Source organism: Hippopotamus amphibius, chromosome 2 (genome assembly GCF_030028045.1).
Source record: "Hippopotamus amphibius kiboko isolate mHipAmp2 chromosome 2, mHipAmp2.hap2, whole genome shotgun sequence".
In the NCBI taxonomy this organism is placed as follows: domain Eukaryota; kingdom Metazoa; phylum Chordata; class Mammalia; order Artiodactyla; family Hippopotamidae; genus Hippopotamus; species Hippopotamus amphibius.
The window spans coordinates 151695641-151711337 of record NC_080187.1 but is presented as its reverse complement, the minus strand read 5'-3'; the positions used below and the strand labels follow the sequence as shown (position 1 = coordinate 151711337).

Below are 15697 nucleotides of genomic sequence, written 5' to 3'. Positions count from 1 at the left end.
GCAGAAGCCTCCTCCGTCACGGCAGCTTGGGCGCCCTGGACCTTCTTGGCCCCCGGCCCCCCTTGTTCTGGCGACCTCAGCAGCAGCTGCTTCCCAACCACGGCCCTGCATCCCCAACCACGGCCCTGCGTCAGCGCGGTCCTCGAGGACTTTCTGCAGCCATGGGGATACCTGTGTCATCTTGGACTGCGGCTGGCACCCCTGCGTGGGACAAGGCAGCTGGAGACCACAGTTCTTAGCCGAGAGCCCACGGACCCGACATGGGGCGTGTAGGGGGCATGCCAGGCGGGCACCCACCGCTGCCGGGTATCCAGTAGCCCAGGGACCAATATGCTGGGAGTATGGGGGCAGCAGAGGTGTTTCCAGCCCAGACGCCCCGAGGAGCCCCGGGACACCGAGGTAGGAAGCCCGTGGTGGTGGTCAGCTGCGAATGCTTTGCTTCCCTAATGTTATCATTGGTCACTGCCACCCAGAGGTGAGAGCTGGACCAATATATAAATCAGGCCTGTGATGACCACCAGAATTTTTCCACTCAAGACATCCCACAGATGAATTGAGGAGCACGTCATCCTGACTATAAAATGGGGAATCTCTAATTTTTCTCAACTGAGTACTTTTGAAGTCCCCAAAAGCAAATCTCTCTGCAGGTAAAGTTAATTGATGGTTTTCCCAAGGCCCCCCCCCCCCCCCCCCCCCCAAGCCTCCCAGCAAAGCTAAACGGCCCTGGCACTCTGGCGTCTGCATCAGGGCGTCTCTGGGACAGCAGCCAGAGCTCAGCAGGCTGCAGGGGCCTCACCAGGGCTTGGGGGCTCACACAGTGCATCCCTGGGCCGAGGCTACAGGTCTCAGATGTGGCTGCCACTACCGTGAGGCCAGCCCTCACGTCCCTGTCCCCCCACCTCATAGGTATCAGAGCTGTTACTGTGCAGAGGGATGGGTGACCTCTGGGACGCCGGCCTGCTGCTCTGAGTGCTCTGCTTCCCTTCCCTGCAGGGGGACATGTCTTCTGCCTCCGGGCACCTGCCACGGCCTGTGCCTCCACCTGGGTGCAGGTGGGTGCTCTGGCCCAAAGTCCACAGTCCGGACGTTCTCAAGTGCTCGGCCCGAGCACACCTTCTCACGCTCATTTTTGTGTGTGTTCTTACAGCAGCTCTATCTTGCAGCTGAGCACACTGTACCCAGTTCTACACTACTGGGCTGGCACCTTCTGGGGGCCCACATTGGCTTCTGCAAGGCCCAGGCCCCTGGCTCCCAGGAAAGGTCCTGGGAAGAGAGGTGCCTGGCAATGGACCGCAGCCCAACTCCCCATCCCTGGTATCTTCAACCCCACTCTGCTCGGTGGTGCCTGGGAACCTTCAGCCCCGGCATCGAATGCCCCGAGCCCCAGGCCGTGCAGCGCGTGGCCAAGGGGAAAGCTGGTTTCCTTCCGTCGCTGGTGCCCCCTCTGCCGCTAAGGCCTGTTCTGCCCACTCTCACTAACACGTCAGCAGGCAGGTCCCCACAGGCTGTGCTGGAAGACAGGGCCCAGGACACCCCCTGCCCCAAAGAGGGCCGGCTCGGCACAGGGCCAGGGCCTGTGTAGACCCTGCCATCGGACCCCCTCTGGGGGACCGCAGGGATGCTGGGGTGAAGGCGCTCTGGACCCCGACTCTGGCAAATGGGGGCACTTATCCTTCGCAAGGACTTAAGGGCTCCTTCAGCTGGTGCCAATGATACAAATTCAATGCTTGTAACAAACCACGTGAAAGAAAGCTTATTTCAAATGGATGTTTCCCTACCCCTCGGCTGTACTGATCCACAGATGCTGCTATTAAGGCAGAATTTATAGGAAATTGTTTTCAAGCCTGTTTGTACAACTGGCAGGTTGTATTTATTTAATGTACCTCAAGGTGTTTTCATAATGATCAGTGTTTTAATAAAAACTATTTCTTGCCTCTGTGTCTCTGAGGTCTGATTGGGACAGACAGACGCTGAGAGCCATGCGCAGGTCTCAAGCAAGGGCCCAGGCTGGGTGGCTGGCCAGGGAGCGTGACCGACTCCTGGAACCCAACTGTGTTTCCTACCGTCCTCTGGAGCGGGTCAGGCCCTGGGGGCATGACGGGGAGCGGGCAGGCGGCCGGATACATGCCGGCCCACAGCTGTTCCTCTCTGGTACATGTCCCTGCTTTGGGGAGGAATGCAGGCCCCTGGTTTAAAGCTCTCTTTAATTTGGGGATTTTGTTAATATGTATCACGTGACAGGACACCTGCCCCCCCCCCCCCTCGTTTGCTAGGCACAGAATTCCTCGCTGGAGCCCATTCACCTGCCTCACCCTTGGCGCTGCAGGGCCGTACCCCTGGGCATCCCCTGAACCGAGGCCCCGTCCCTCCAGCATTCACCTCAGGGTATGGGCCACCCTGGCTAGTGGCTCACAGCATGGAGCTAGGATCCCGGCCAGAGAAGGGGCCCCACTTGCCCACAGGCCCCAGCTACCATGGGCTTCTGACCAAAGCCCACGCTCTCCCTGCCTCCCCATGCCAGGGGACACCAGGACCAGAATGGCGACCACGGAGGGCAGTCAGTGACGGGAGCACAGCCCAGTCCTGCTGTCATGCAAGACAGGCTGCAGAGCGGCCCCAGGAAAGGAGCCGGGCTATGCGTGGGCCAGCTTTCTGCTCTGTGCACGCACACGATTCCGATCTGAACCAGAAGAAGCCCCCCGGGCCTCCTGCTCCCCTTATCCAATTAGTCGGGAGCCTGTCTCCTGCGGGGACGGTGCCCGGAGCCCCAATACCTGGCAGGGAGGCCCGCTCCCAGAACTGGAGGAAACAAACCAGCCACACGGACAGCTTTCCATCATGACCTCAGGTTTATTAGTGGTATTAGCGAGTCTTCCCAAGGTCGGCAGCATGCAACACACAGGTCACCCTCGTCCAGTGGTCCTAGAGCTTAGTTACTGCGTGGTAAGGCTTCTTAAGTCACAGTGTATTCTTCAAGGCCTGGGCCAAAGAGAGAGACTTCCAGACAAAATGACATCATGGACACTGAGCTCTGCGGGGCGGATCTAGACTACGCTGCACTTGACCTACACACACTGGAACACTGCTCACGGCGACGGCGCCTGGACGTGCAGGCCCCCAGGGACGGCAGGTGTCCAGGTGTCCAGGGAGGGTCCGGTTTCCAAGGGGGGGAGCTCGCGTGTGGATGTGTGTGTGTGTGTGTGTGTGTGTGTAGACAGAGATTGTAACGAGGTGCCTGGCCCCAGGGGGAGGCTGCCCGGGGGGCATCCAGGGACCAGCGGACAGGCGAGCAGGGGCAGCAGGTGTGGTCACGGGTTGTCGGAAAATCCTAACGTCTGAAGAGCCACTTGTTCTCAAATAAAAGCCAAAACGGTGATATTGTCCACGTAAGTATGGAGTTTTGAGGTTGTGGACATGACCCTTTATTTAACACCCCCTTAATAAAGGGCTGTCTCCTTTCTTGGGAAATACAATCCCGTGTCCCCCGACTTCAGTGACCAGTCACATCCTGAGAGCTGGCTGCCCCCGCCCGGCCGTCGGGTGCCCTCCCCACAGGACCCCGAGCTCCAGACGAGGGTGGGGGCCGCCACTGCTGCCTCGAGGGTCTCCCTGCACAGCCGCATCCGGGGGCACCCACATCTGTCCTGCACGGCTCCACACCACACGGACGTACAGACAAACCCTCGTCCGTCGCAATGAGAAAATTCAGAATGCGGCAAAATACTTGACTGTCCTACAAAGACTGGTTCCTGTGACTCTCCTTGGATAAAGACATACCCCTTTTTGTCCAAAAAAAAAAAAAAAAAGTGGGTGGTGAGGGCATGCCCTTCAGGGGAGCCAGTGTCCTCGGTGGGCTGTGGGGTCAGGGGTTGGGTCCCGGGTCCGACGTCCGCTCCTCGGGGTGTAGGCGGGCGGCCTAGATGTACAGCGGGGTCTCCTGGCCTGTGAGGAGCCTGAACATGGCAGCAGGCATGGTCTTCATGTGGATCTGCCGACGAGAGAGAGGGGCTGAGCTGGCCCTCCCCGCCTCCGCCTGCCCCTCCCCCTCCCGCCATGCGAGGCCAGTGAGGCCAAGGCCCCTGAGCGTGTCCTGCGTGAAGCACCAGCGTCCAGACGGAAGGAGGGATGACCCGCCCACTGTCAGCCGCAATTGGCACTCGCCTCTGGCACGCGCCGTCTACCTCTACAAGGATTAAACCATGTGCCGCTGCAGCTGCTGACTTTCAACGCCCCCGGAAAGGAGTTCAGGAGGAGATCGGGGATGAGGCACGCCGGGCTCTGGGAAAACCTGGCAGGACAGGTCTTCAGCTGTTAGATGTTTTCAGGAGCCAATATTTTATGAGCCCAATTCTTGTATCTCCGCATATCTAGAAAAGCACTAAAATCCCTCATGGTGACATCTGCTCTTCGTGACAAGCAGTAACCCTCATGAGACCTTTTGTAAAAGATATGTGCTCGATGACATGTACTCCCCCTTCACCAAAATCACACATATACTGACCTTCCCCCCTGCCACTTCGGAGCAGTTTCTCAGAGCTATCTGGTCTGCTGTCTCCCGGGCTGCAGTCCTCATTTTGCCCCAAAGAAAACGTGACTCACAGCTCTCACGCTGTGCATTTTTCTAAGTCGACGCCGTGGTCACTGCCCCCAGTGGGGACTTAGAAAGCATTTCCTGACTGTGCAGACTGTGACCTGGGCTCCCCTGTCCAGGTTTTTAGAGTCCTTTACACGAGGTCAAGGGCTCAAGCGGACACCAGGGGCGTGAAAAGTTGGACTTTTGACTGTGACCACAGTTTGCCCACTGAGCCGAGGGCAGACTGGGGTGTCCAGGCCTCCTTAGAAACTGCCAGGGTTGAGCGCTGCCTCGGCCAGGAGAACCAGAGGCTCACACACAGAGCGCATGTGCTGGGGGTGGGGGCCTGGGGTCCCCCAGCCTCTGGGGATCAGTTCGCAAATGAGCCTTTGAGGACTGGCCTCAGTTCCTGGCGCCAAGAGGCCGGGTACACCAGCAAGGCACAGAGACGGCTGCCCGGGGAGGCCGCCCGTGGGGAGTGCACAGCCCAGATCCTGCCAGGGCCCCGCGCTCCGCTTCTGCTTCCGTCCAGCACTCTGCACCCCAGGCCAGCCCGGGACCCGGCCGTGCTCAGGCCCCTGTGGGTGACCGCGGCCCTAGGGGGCAAGCTGGCAGACCTCCGGGGCCCAGGGAGAGGTGGCCGGAGGTGCAGCCACCCCCCAGGCCTGCCCTTCCTCGGGCAAGCAGCTCTCTGGCCTCGTCCGACCAACCCAGACGAGCCAATCTGGCCGATACGTTCTCTCGTCACACAGGCTCCCGCTGGCCCCCAACCCTGGGATCTGTTTGACCCCTTTAGATGCTCACTTTCATCAGCCTGTGATGGCTTTTCCCATCAGAAGATTCATTCTCTGTAATTCCTCAATCTGAAGCCCACCCCCAAGACCCAGCAAAATACCAGGTCTAGTTGATCGGTGACTCATTTTCCAAACGTGCTCAGGGAGGATGAGAAACGCAGACAGAGACACACATTCATCTCCCAGGACCAGCCAGTCGGCTGTGAGATCCACCCAGGCTGAAGGGCTTCCCACACCCCGGCCTGGGGTCCAGCCTCCCTGATATCCATTCATCTCGGGTCGGGGGAGTCGGAAGCCTCTCTCCCGCTCCCAGCCTGGCTCCCCCACCCGACTGACTCCCTGGTAGGTGTGAGGCCGATGGCCCCTGTGAGACGGCCGATTCAAAGCGTCTACTTAGGAAAACTGGATTTTCATTTCTTTGAAGCCATTTGTAAGAAGAAGCTAATGGTGCCTTCCCGGCCCCTCCTTCCTGAGAGCTGCCATCTGCCATCACCCATGCAGGGAAACGAGCCTCCTCCCCCAGCCCTGGAACTTTCACAAAACACTGAGTGGGTCAACGTGGCCTCAGGAAAGGTGTCCTGACTGGACGTGATCTGAAGGCCCCTCAGGAGACAGCACCCCCTCCATCCTCCCCAGGCTGCAAAGAGGAAGCCATGCCCTCCCCCCACACTGCCCCAGAGCCCAAGCCTCTGCCCCTGCGGCTCCCCAAGCTCAGAGTCAAACCTAAACTCCCCGCCCTGCACCTACCTTCACAGCCAACCCCTGTGGCACCTGCCTCTCAGCTCTGTCTCCATCTGCCGCTTCTGTGCTGCTGTCGCCCAGGCTTCTCCCAGGGAGACCCTTGCCCGTTCACCCTGACTCCCCACTTCACACAGCCCCTACACACACGCAGCCCCACACTGGGGAGGCCTCCTTCCCAGCACTGGGCTGGTACCCCACCCCAGCATCTTACATCTCTAAGGTACCCCGCTCCCTCCTGAGCTGCCTCCCAACCCGTACCGCCGTCCATCCTCATGTCAGCATCGCACTAATGCCAGAAAGAAGCAGAAGAGGAGGCGGGGTAAAGCCAGCAGAGCAGGGGAGGGCAGTGCAGCAGGGCTGGCCTGCTTGTCCCCCCAACCCCCCAACCCTGATGGCCGCACAGTGAAACAGAGCGAGGAGGGGATGCAGAACCCCGCCGGCCACAGGCTCCCCCGTGGGAGACACGGCCTGGCTCAGCGGATGTGGCCCCTGGAGGGGACTCATGGAGTTCCAGCGGGGATCACGCCAGCCAGCAGGAACGTGCCCAAGTCCCCATAGGAACGGGCTCACCCACGAAGGGGGCTTTGCTCCGGGGGGCCCATGGCTTCCCCAGCACCCCGTACACACTCTCAGGGATTAGATGTCAGTCACGGAGACGTCTGGGCCACGAGAGCCAGGTTCTGGCTTTAGGCAGTGACCTCTCACCTCTCCCACCGAGTTGGACAGCGCCTGGACGATCTTCTCGTGGGCCGTGGCCACCACGCTCTGCCCGTTGATCTCGATGATGCGGTGGCCCACGCGGACGCCGCCCCGCTCCGCAATGCCCCCGCGCATGAGGCTGCAGATCTAGGCAACGGGGGGGGGGGGGGGGGGGGGGGGTGTCAGGTTAGCACGGGGTTCCTGCCACGCCCGCCAGGCTCCTCACGCCCCCAGAGGCAGGGAGGAGAACTACCCCACGAGGATGACGCCTCCAGGACACGTGCTGACCACAGACTCACCAAATGGAAGGTTAATGATTTGGAACGTGTTTGAAAATGGCTGTGGGAGACCCATTCCCCTCCCCCCCCCCAGCCGCCCGGGGCCTCTGTTCCTGGGTTGGGCATGTGGGGGTCCGGCGGGCAGGTGCACAGGTAAAGCCCATTCTGGAAGATTCTCCAGCAGCCACTCTGCTCCTCTTTCCAGTGAAGACAATCACTGCTCCCCCGTCACGGGGAGGTGGTGATTTCAGGAGCTGACACGTGGAAAGCAAGGATGCAGGCCCCATGGGTGTGACCCACTTAAGACCGGGTATCGGAAGGTGGGGAGCGTGCAGATAGCGGGGAGGGAGAGCAGCCCTGGGGCCCACAGGGAGCAGGGGCCCAGCTGCACCCGGCGGCTCCCAGGGGGCCCTGGGGAGCCACAGGAGGGGCAGGATAAAGCACCGCAGCAGGAGGGGCAGGGGCGGGAGCGAGCAGGCAGGGCCCCAGGCCTCCCGCCACGAGCTGCTTGCAGGGTTGGGGTGACGGGTCCACCCCCAGCACAAGGGCAGAGGCAGGCCCGGGTCAGACAAGCGTCCCTGCGGCCGAGACTTCCTGAGAGCAGCCCCAGGTCTGCACAAAGAGCTGGCTGGCAGGTGACCTTTCTAGGTTCCTAGACCCGATGGACATATGCACTGACATCTCAGACAGACGCCCCAGGGAGCCTACAACTCTTGGAAGAATGGAACTAAAACGACTGGAGAACCAGACGTCCTGCACACCCATGTTCACGGCAGCTCAGTTCACAGTAACCAAGACAAGCAACCTAAGAGTCCATCAGTCAACCAAAATGTGGCGATTCCACACAATGGAACACGATTCAGCCTTAAAAAGGAAGGAAATCCTGCTACACGCTACAACGTGGGTGAACCTCGAGGACATTTTACTGAGTGAAGTAGGCCAGTCACAAATGGACAAAAACTGCATGATTCTACTTACATAAGGTACCTAAGTATGTTATATTCAGAGTCACAGGGACAGGAAGTAGCCTGCTGGTCACCAGGAGCTGGGGGCGGGGGGGAGGGGGAGCCAGAGCTCATGGGAGCAGAGTTTGTTTTGCTGATGGAAACAGTTCTCGAGATTGGCTGTATGAAAATGTCCGTGTACTTACTGCTGCTGACCTGTACTCTGGAAAATGGCTGAGGTGGTAAATTTTGCGTTAATGGTATTTTACCACAATTTTAAAAAGCAAAAATAGAAAAAGTAGACATCGTAGGAGAGAGTCGGGGCCTAAAGAAAAGGGGTGAGAGGGGCAGATCCCACAAGGTAATCCAGCTTCTCAGCCAACGGGGCCTCTTGCTCTGGAGAAATGACAAGATACACAGAGACCCGCGGGGCCAGCGCTCAGGCTGCAGCCCCCAAACACAGGCACCCAGGTGCAGACACACACCCTCGTGCGCACACTGACAGCCGTGCAGAGGGCCCCTCCCCTTCACCTCTCACCTGACAGCACTCGGCTGTACCTGACGCCCCAGCGCTGGGACATCCGTCACCTAACCGCTCACCCCGGACATTCAAGCGGGCTACTGCCACAGGCAACGTTTCTAGAAGCATCAGGCGGAACACGGCAGCGGGTCTGCATTGGGGCTGACAAACGCCACCTCCGGCCAGGCATCCTGCCACCTGCTCTCCAGCCACAGCCTCAGGGTGCTCTCAGGGCGAGGAAGCCCCCGGGAGCCACAATTACCCCTGCTTCCCAGCCCCTAACCCGCCCCCGCCCCGAGCACACACACTCCCATTCACAGAGGCAGGATGCCAGCTGGTGGGGGGTGACACTGGGGGCACCCTACTCCTTGTCCACAGCGCTGGCCCCAAGCACACACACTGTGGGACTCGGGCCCTGGACCAGCCGCAGACTCACCAAGCAGCAGGCGGCACCAGGACACCTGTGTGCGCACCTGTGACCTGGGAAGGGTGGCCTGGCAACACTGCCTTCAGAATCGGGGGTAATATTTCCCCAGCTCCAGGCCCCAGATCTGCTGTGACCCTGAACCCCACACCCCCAAACCTTCTGGGACGCCCCTTCCCTCCTCCCTGGGCTCAGCCTCCCAGCCACTCGCACCAACCTCCCCACTGCTGCAGAGACCCCTCCTGCACATCCCCAGGGATGCATCCCTTTGCTAGCCTCCCTTCCAAGAGGGAAGGCTCAGGGCCGCGCTCAGGCTGCCCCACACCTGTCCTCTCCACCGCCTCCCCTTCCCCTCCTGCTGGCCTGAATTTAGTGCCCACAAAACTCCAGGCAGAGTCACCCCCTTCCTTGTGTCTCTTTCTCTCTCTTCCCCACTGCAGTCCCCACAGCCTCCCGAGCTGTGTGACCTGGGACAAGTTACTAAACCTCTCTGTGCCCCAGCTTCCTGACTTGTCCCCGTGCTCCTCCTTGGGCTATAGTGAGGATTAAAATGAGCTGGTGGGGGACTTCCCTGGTGGTCCAGTGGTTAGGAATACGCCTTCCAATGCAGGGGACATGAGCTCGATCCCTGGTCGGGGAACTAAGATCCCACATGCCGCGAGGCAACTGAGCCCGTGTGCCACAACTATTGAGTCTGCATACCACAACTAGAGAGCCCGCTCACCACAACGAAAGATCCCACGTGTTGCAAGGAAGACCCGATGCAGCCAAATAAATAAATATTTTAAAAAATGAGCTGGCGGGAGGGAGGGGTGTTTGCAGGCAGGGGGTGGGGTGCATCAGGCCCCCAAAACAGGCAGAGCCGCTTGGCCACTCCCCAGGAGCCTGGCCTCGAGGGAAAAGCTGGCCCTGATGCATCACACCGTCCCCCTGAAGGGCTCGCAGAGGGACAGGGGCTGCCTCTTACAGAGGAAGACCGTGAGCCAGGCCCACCTACACGGCGAGCTCCCGGGGGCCACGTAGGAAGGAGGGAGAGCTTGGGCCCCACAAGGCTGCCTAGCAGGACAGGGGCAGCCCTCAGGTCACATAGGAAGGGCTCCTCCGGGGCTGCCAGTCGCTGACAGTCCTCCCCGTCACCCTCCTGCCCTCACCCCAGAAAGGGAGGTCCTGCATGGTGGCTAAAGGTGTCAGGGGCAGGTCTAAGGCCCACCCAGCCACTGCCCAGGCCTGGGGTAGAGGCCAAACCCCACGCCACTCACAGCTGCTGCAGGCAGGGCCCCTGGGTGACCTCCTGCACGGCCCAGGACACATGTGTGTGCAGAGCGGCCGGGCAGGGCAGGGCCAGCTGGACCACCAACGGGCCAGCTCCTGGGGCAGATGCCATGTCCTGGAAAGAAGTCCTGAAGGGATGCAGACGGCCTGGCTGGGCTCTCGTGATTGGGTACTGGTGCCAAGGGCCCTTTCTTCTCTGCAGAATCTTGGCCCAGGGGCCCTCCTTTGATGTCTCTGTGTACTTGATGGATTTTCTCAGTCTGCCCAGAGAGCTTCAGTGACTTGCAAAGCGTCACACAGCTGGGAAGATACGGGTGACACCAGCTTCAGATGAACCCACACCTTTCGCCTCTTCGTCTTGGGCACCAGCTGGACCACCTTCCCGGCCAGCTCCGTGTTTGTGGGGTGTGTGACTGAGCCCTGTCTGGCCAGATGGATGTGAAGAGAAACGGCAAGAGCCACGTCTACGCCCCCATCTCCTCGCAGCTGCCAGTCAGATACAGAGTCCCCTGGGGCGGGCGAGCCTGGGCCCCTGAGCATCCCTGTGGCTCGAAGCCCCCTCCCACACTGGACTGTGACCCAAATGAGAAATCTGCTCAGATCTGGGGAACATCTGTTTCAGCAGCAAGTGCGCTCTAACCCAGAGGGGACAGAGATGTCCTGTGATTCCCCAGCCCCGTGTACTTCTCCACACTCCTGCACCAGGTAGTGATGGGGGAAATTCTGTCTCATTTGCAGTTCTCTTTCTAGAACGTTCTCCCGTTATGTTCCCTCTGTGACCATGGGGGGGGATACACACATCTCCCCCCGCCCCCACCTGATACCACTCCCACCCACCGCACAGTCTCTTCCTTGGCTTCTTAACACTCTGGGCTGGCTTAAGCAATCCGGACATGACTGGCCTTTCCTCTTCTGTCCTCTGTCTGTGCCCACATCCCTGCCCACTGGGACCTTTGCAGGAGGAACAACCCAGGGAACAGAGCTCACACAGGTCGAAGGCGGGACTCGGGATGGAAGAACTCCGGCCTGAGGAACAGGCACAGACTTTTGGCCAGACCAGCACTCATTCAAGCCCAGCATCATCTCCTCCTGGAGGCCCTCCTGCCTCCGGTGCCTGGGGCCGTGTCTGACCCAGCGCGGGCACCTCACACAAGGCTCTGAATGGGTGGGTGAATGGGCGAATGCAGGAATGAATGAGTGAGTGGATGTCTTGCACACAGCGCGTCTGAAGCTGCCACTGGCTGCGTGTCCCGACTACAGGGGTGGGAGGGTCCCGCCTCCACTCCAGAGCAGGGGTCTGCAGAGAACAGCCACCACCAGGCTTGGAAGGACCCATTCCACGAGCACACGCGGGCCCATCTGCCTGGCCTTGCCTGGCTGCTGGCAGCCGTGCTCACTGGATGGGACCTGCCCCATCAGACAGGAGCGGTTCTGGGGTGGGGGGTATGGAGAGCTGCCCCCACCCCCAGCTCCCCGCACCAGGCTGTACACATGCATCGCGGAGGCGGCCAAGGGCCCAGCAGACTCACGATGCCATTCTGCACGCTGAAGCCCAGCTGGTACTTGAGGTCCGGCCGCTTGATGAGGACGGTGGTGACCGGCGGGCAGCTGACAATGTTGAGCTTCACCTGTGTCTGGTTCTTCAGACCCTGCAGAGCAGGAACGGGAGGCCCAGTGGGTCTTAGATGCCGCTGGGAGGACTCCCTCACGGGCCCAGGCTGAGGGTGAGCCGGCCGCAGGGCAGAGCCCCGGGCACAGGGGGACTGAGCCCGGGCAGCCCCTCTTGGCCCCGGTGTCCCCCGGTGTGTGGATGCAGGCATCACCCTGACTGGGTGCAGGGGTGCCGGGCATCCCAGCTGGCAGTGTGTGCCATGGTCCCCTGCATTCTGGTGTGCCCACTGACCTTGGCAAAAACAAGATGCCCCCTGGGGCCAGACGCCAGGCTCCAAGTGCCCCTGTGCACAACCAAAAGTCTGGCACCAGGTCACCCTCAGCAGTTCACAGGAGGGGCCCTCACCACGCTGAGGGCAGGAGGACTTCCTGTTTGGAAAGACAGTGGGGGCACCTCCCTCAAAACAAAGCATCCTCTAGTGATGGACTCTCGTGCTGGGGGTGGGGCGAGGACAGGGTGTGGCCGGCACAGCAGAAATCTGCCATCGGGAGGCTCGGATGTCTGTGCCGAGACAGATCAAGGGTGACCTCGGGGCCCCAGAGGACAGTGGATGCCGAGGCCATGGTCCTGGGTTGGGTGGGGGTGGGGGAGGGAAAGGGGCCCAGCCTGAATATGGCTGCAGCTGCAGGGAGCTCCTTCCTCGTGCACACACACACACACACACACACACACACACACACACACATGCACACAGCCCCATCAGAGCCCAGGTGAGGAACTGCCCTGGGAGCTGCAGCCCTCAGAGCGAGGGTCCTGGCCGGCCAAGCCTCTGGAACCTCTGATGGAGGCCTCTTCCGTGTCTGTCTGTCTGTCTAGCTACATGGCACCCACTGGGTCCCCAGATCCAGAAGCCCACTCACGGGGCCTTCATCTGTGAGTGACAAGAGAGGATGGAGGGCTTCCTAGGTGGCACAGTGGTTAAGAATCTGCCTGCCAATGCAGGGGACACGGGTTCGATCCCTGCCCCAGGAATATCCCACATGCCACGGAGCAGCTAAGCCCGTGTGCCACAACTATTGAGCCTGCGCTTTAGAGCCCGTGAGCCACAACTATTGAGCCCACGTGCTGCAACTACTGAAGCCCACGCGCCTAGAGCCGGTGCTCCGCAACAAGAGAAGCCACCGCAATGAGGAGCCCACGCACCACAATGAACAGTAGCCCCCACTCGCCACAACTAAAGAAAGCCCGCGCACAGCAAAAAAGACCCAACACAGCCAATAAAATAAATAAATAAAATTAAAAAAGAAAAAAAGAAACCATTTGTTTAAAAAAAAAAAAAAGAGAGGATGGAGGTCCATCCTCCAGCCCTGAGGCCACAGCAGGGTGGAGGGAACGAGCTGCAGGACAGCCCCCCAGAGGCAAAGCCACTGTCTGGACCCTGGGGATGGTTGCCCGAGCCTCCCGCCCAAGGGGCTCTCACAGACCTGCAGCGGCCAGGTGTGGAGGCCCCCAGCCCACCTGTCTGTGTCCCCGCTGCGTGACCCTCTCCAGGGAGGGTCTGTACCTCCGGAAGCTGCAGGCTCACGGGTCAGACGGAGAGAGTGGCCTCCCAGCTCAGATCTGGGCAGGGGAAACAACCTCCCTATTTGCCCAGCAGGTGAGACTGTCAGTGAAAAGTCCCAGGCAAACCAGGACGAGCTGGTCGCCCAACATCTGCAGGTCCTCAGCCCTTGCCTGGGGCCACCGTGGTTCAGGACGTGGCTAAGTGAGAGCAGACGTCCCCTCCCCCACAGCCCCCACGAGGGGGCGGCCCAGGTCCCCCTCTGACGTCAGGGACACGTACAGTCCTGGGTTCAAAGCCACTGGTGCGTCTCTCTGGGCCCGGCCTCCTCGTGGGCCGGTGCGGACTACGGTAAAGTGAGGCGGGGCCCGCACTCACCTTGATGATGCCCTGGCAGGTGGCGAGCGGCAGACCCACCAGGCTGGTGCCGTTAATGGACATGATTTGGTCGCCGATGCTCAGCTTCCCCGAGCGCGCGGCGGGGCCTCCGTTCATCATGTTGGCCAAGATCACGGTGGGCAGGATGGAGCCCCAGCCTGACTCCACCACCACCACTCCCAGGATCTCGCCCTTGTGCTTCTCCAGCTGCAGCTGCAAGGAAATTGGTAGAGTGAGAAGGGCCCACCCAAGACAGGGAGTGGGCGCCAGGCCTCTGCCCAGCACGCCCGGAAGGACCAGCCTGACCCGGGCCCTCGGAACCGAGGCCGGCTCCTCTCGGCCCACCCGCCGTCCCCCTGGCTTCGTCCACCTCCGGCCCCCCAGCCCTCCGGTCACCCGACTGTCCCAGGAACTGGGAGCACAGACACCCCCGCAGCCCCAAGCTCGGCTCCAGTGTCCCGGCTCCTGCTCCCCTCACCCTCCCAGACCCACAGAGGCCAGAGGGACGTCCTCAGGGTCCAGACACAAACACCGCCCGGCCTCCGCTCTTGTCTAGAAAAGTCCTTCTATTTTCTCTCTGCCTCAAGGGTCATTCACAGAAAGCTGCCTGTCACGCATTCATTCATGCAGCAACAAGCCAGGATCATTCACTCATTCCCAAGCAGCCAGGGTACAGGACATCCCAGGGACTCACTCCTCTGTCTCAGGAGAACTTTCTAGAGACCCCTGAGCAAACCCACTGGAACCTGCAAAGGCTCCACTACGGGCAGCTTCCCAGCGCCCTGGGCAGAGCCCCATGTTCCCCATTTTCAAGGTGCTTCCCGTGAGCCCCCATCTAATTGCAGCATTAAAGGCACATCGTCAAGGTCCTAAGGCTGACAGTGAGCAGCTTCTTTGCTACAACGGCACCGCCTCTCCCACATAGTGCTCGCTGTGAAGCCGGGACAGAGAGGGCCACCTGGGCCGCACCCCAGGAAGGCTCGTCCCCACCCTGGCCCTGGGCGCCCACCTCCTTGCAGTTCTCCGAGTTGGAGAAGTGGATGAGGTCGTCGTTGTACATCTCCTGGGTGTTGATGATGTCGCTGTACTCCTTCTGGCTCAGGTCCTCGGGATTGATGCCGTTGGCCCGCAGGAACTCCTGGTAGGCCACGCTGAAGGCCTGGCCGATGGACTGTGCGATGAGCTGGGCCTGTGGGGAGGGGTGCCCACTGGAGATGGGCAGGCGCGCAGGCCTGGATGGGGCCCCTGCCTGGGCTCCGAGGAGCCACAGAGGGACGTGGTCCAGGTCTCCCTGAGGGGAGCCCTTCTGCCGCCCGGTGCCCTGCCTGCTCCCACCCAAGCTCCTTTAAATCCCAGACATCCTGAGATAACGCACAGTTTCCAATAAAGTCTGGGGGAATTATGAATTATCTGCGAATGATCATGGTTTCCCTGCTTTCACTGGTGACTATACTGTATTTTCTTTCCACCCATCTTTTTTTTTTTAATAGTGTGTATTATTTATTCATTCATTCATTCATTCATTCATTCATTTTGGCACATGCGGCATCTTAGTTCCATGCCCCCTGCAGTGGAAGCACAGAGCCCTAACCACTGGACCGCCCAGGAAGTCCCCCTCCCATCTTATTCCAAACACAGACTGGAGGTGCGTCCTCTGCAGAGCATCAGAGACTGTCAGTCATCCACCCAACATTTATTTCTCCACAGCAACAGGACCCAGTCTAGCTGGGGGGGGGGGAGGGGCAAGGTGTGCACCCAGCAGCTCTGGCGGGGGGTGTGGACGTGCCGGGCTGAGGCCAACGAGAAGGGTGGGGCCTGGGGGACACCAGCACAGGGCAAATCAAGGAGCAAATCACTTCTTTCTGCTTCAACGGGACCCCTCCTATGGACTGGACTGAATC

The 15697-nt window shown here is 60.4% G+C and overlaps 1 protein-coding gene across 2 annotated transcripts in view; it reads right to left on the bottom strand.

Moving 5' to 3' along the window:
* Positions 1–2836: 2836 nt before the first annotated feature.
* Positions 2837–15697, bottom strand: part of APBA2 (amyloid beta precursor protein binding family A member 2) — a 248017-nt gene continuing 235156 nt past the window's right edge. The window contains exons 10-14 of one of the 2 annotated variants that reach the window (XM_057722046.1): positions 14806–14985; positions 13797–14009; positions 11775–11894; positions 6814–6954; positions 2837–3988 (exon numbers count right to left, since the gene is read on the bottom strand). In XM_057722046.1, coding sequence (XP_057578029.1) covers positions 3917–3988; positions 6814–6954; positions 11775–11894; positions 13797–14009; positions 14806–14985 — 726 coding nt within the window. In that variant the 3' untranslated portion in view covers positions 2837–3916. The remainder of the gene's footprint in view (positions 3989–6813; positions 6955–11774; positions 11895–13796; positions 14010–14805; positions 14986–15697) is intronic. The other variant, XM_057722047.1, reaches the window with a different exon arrangement.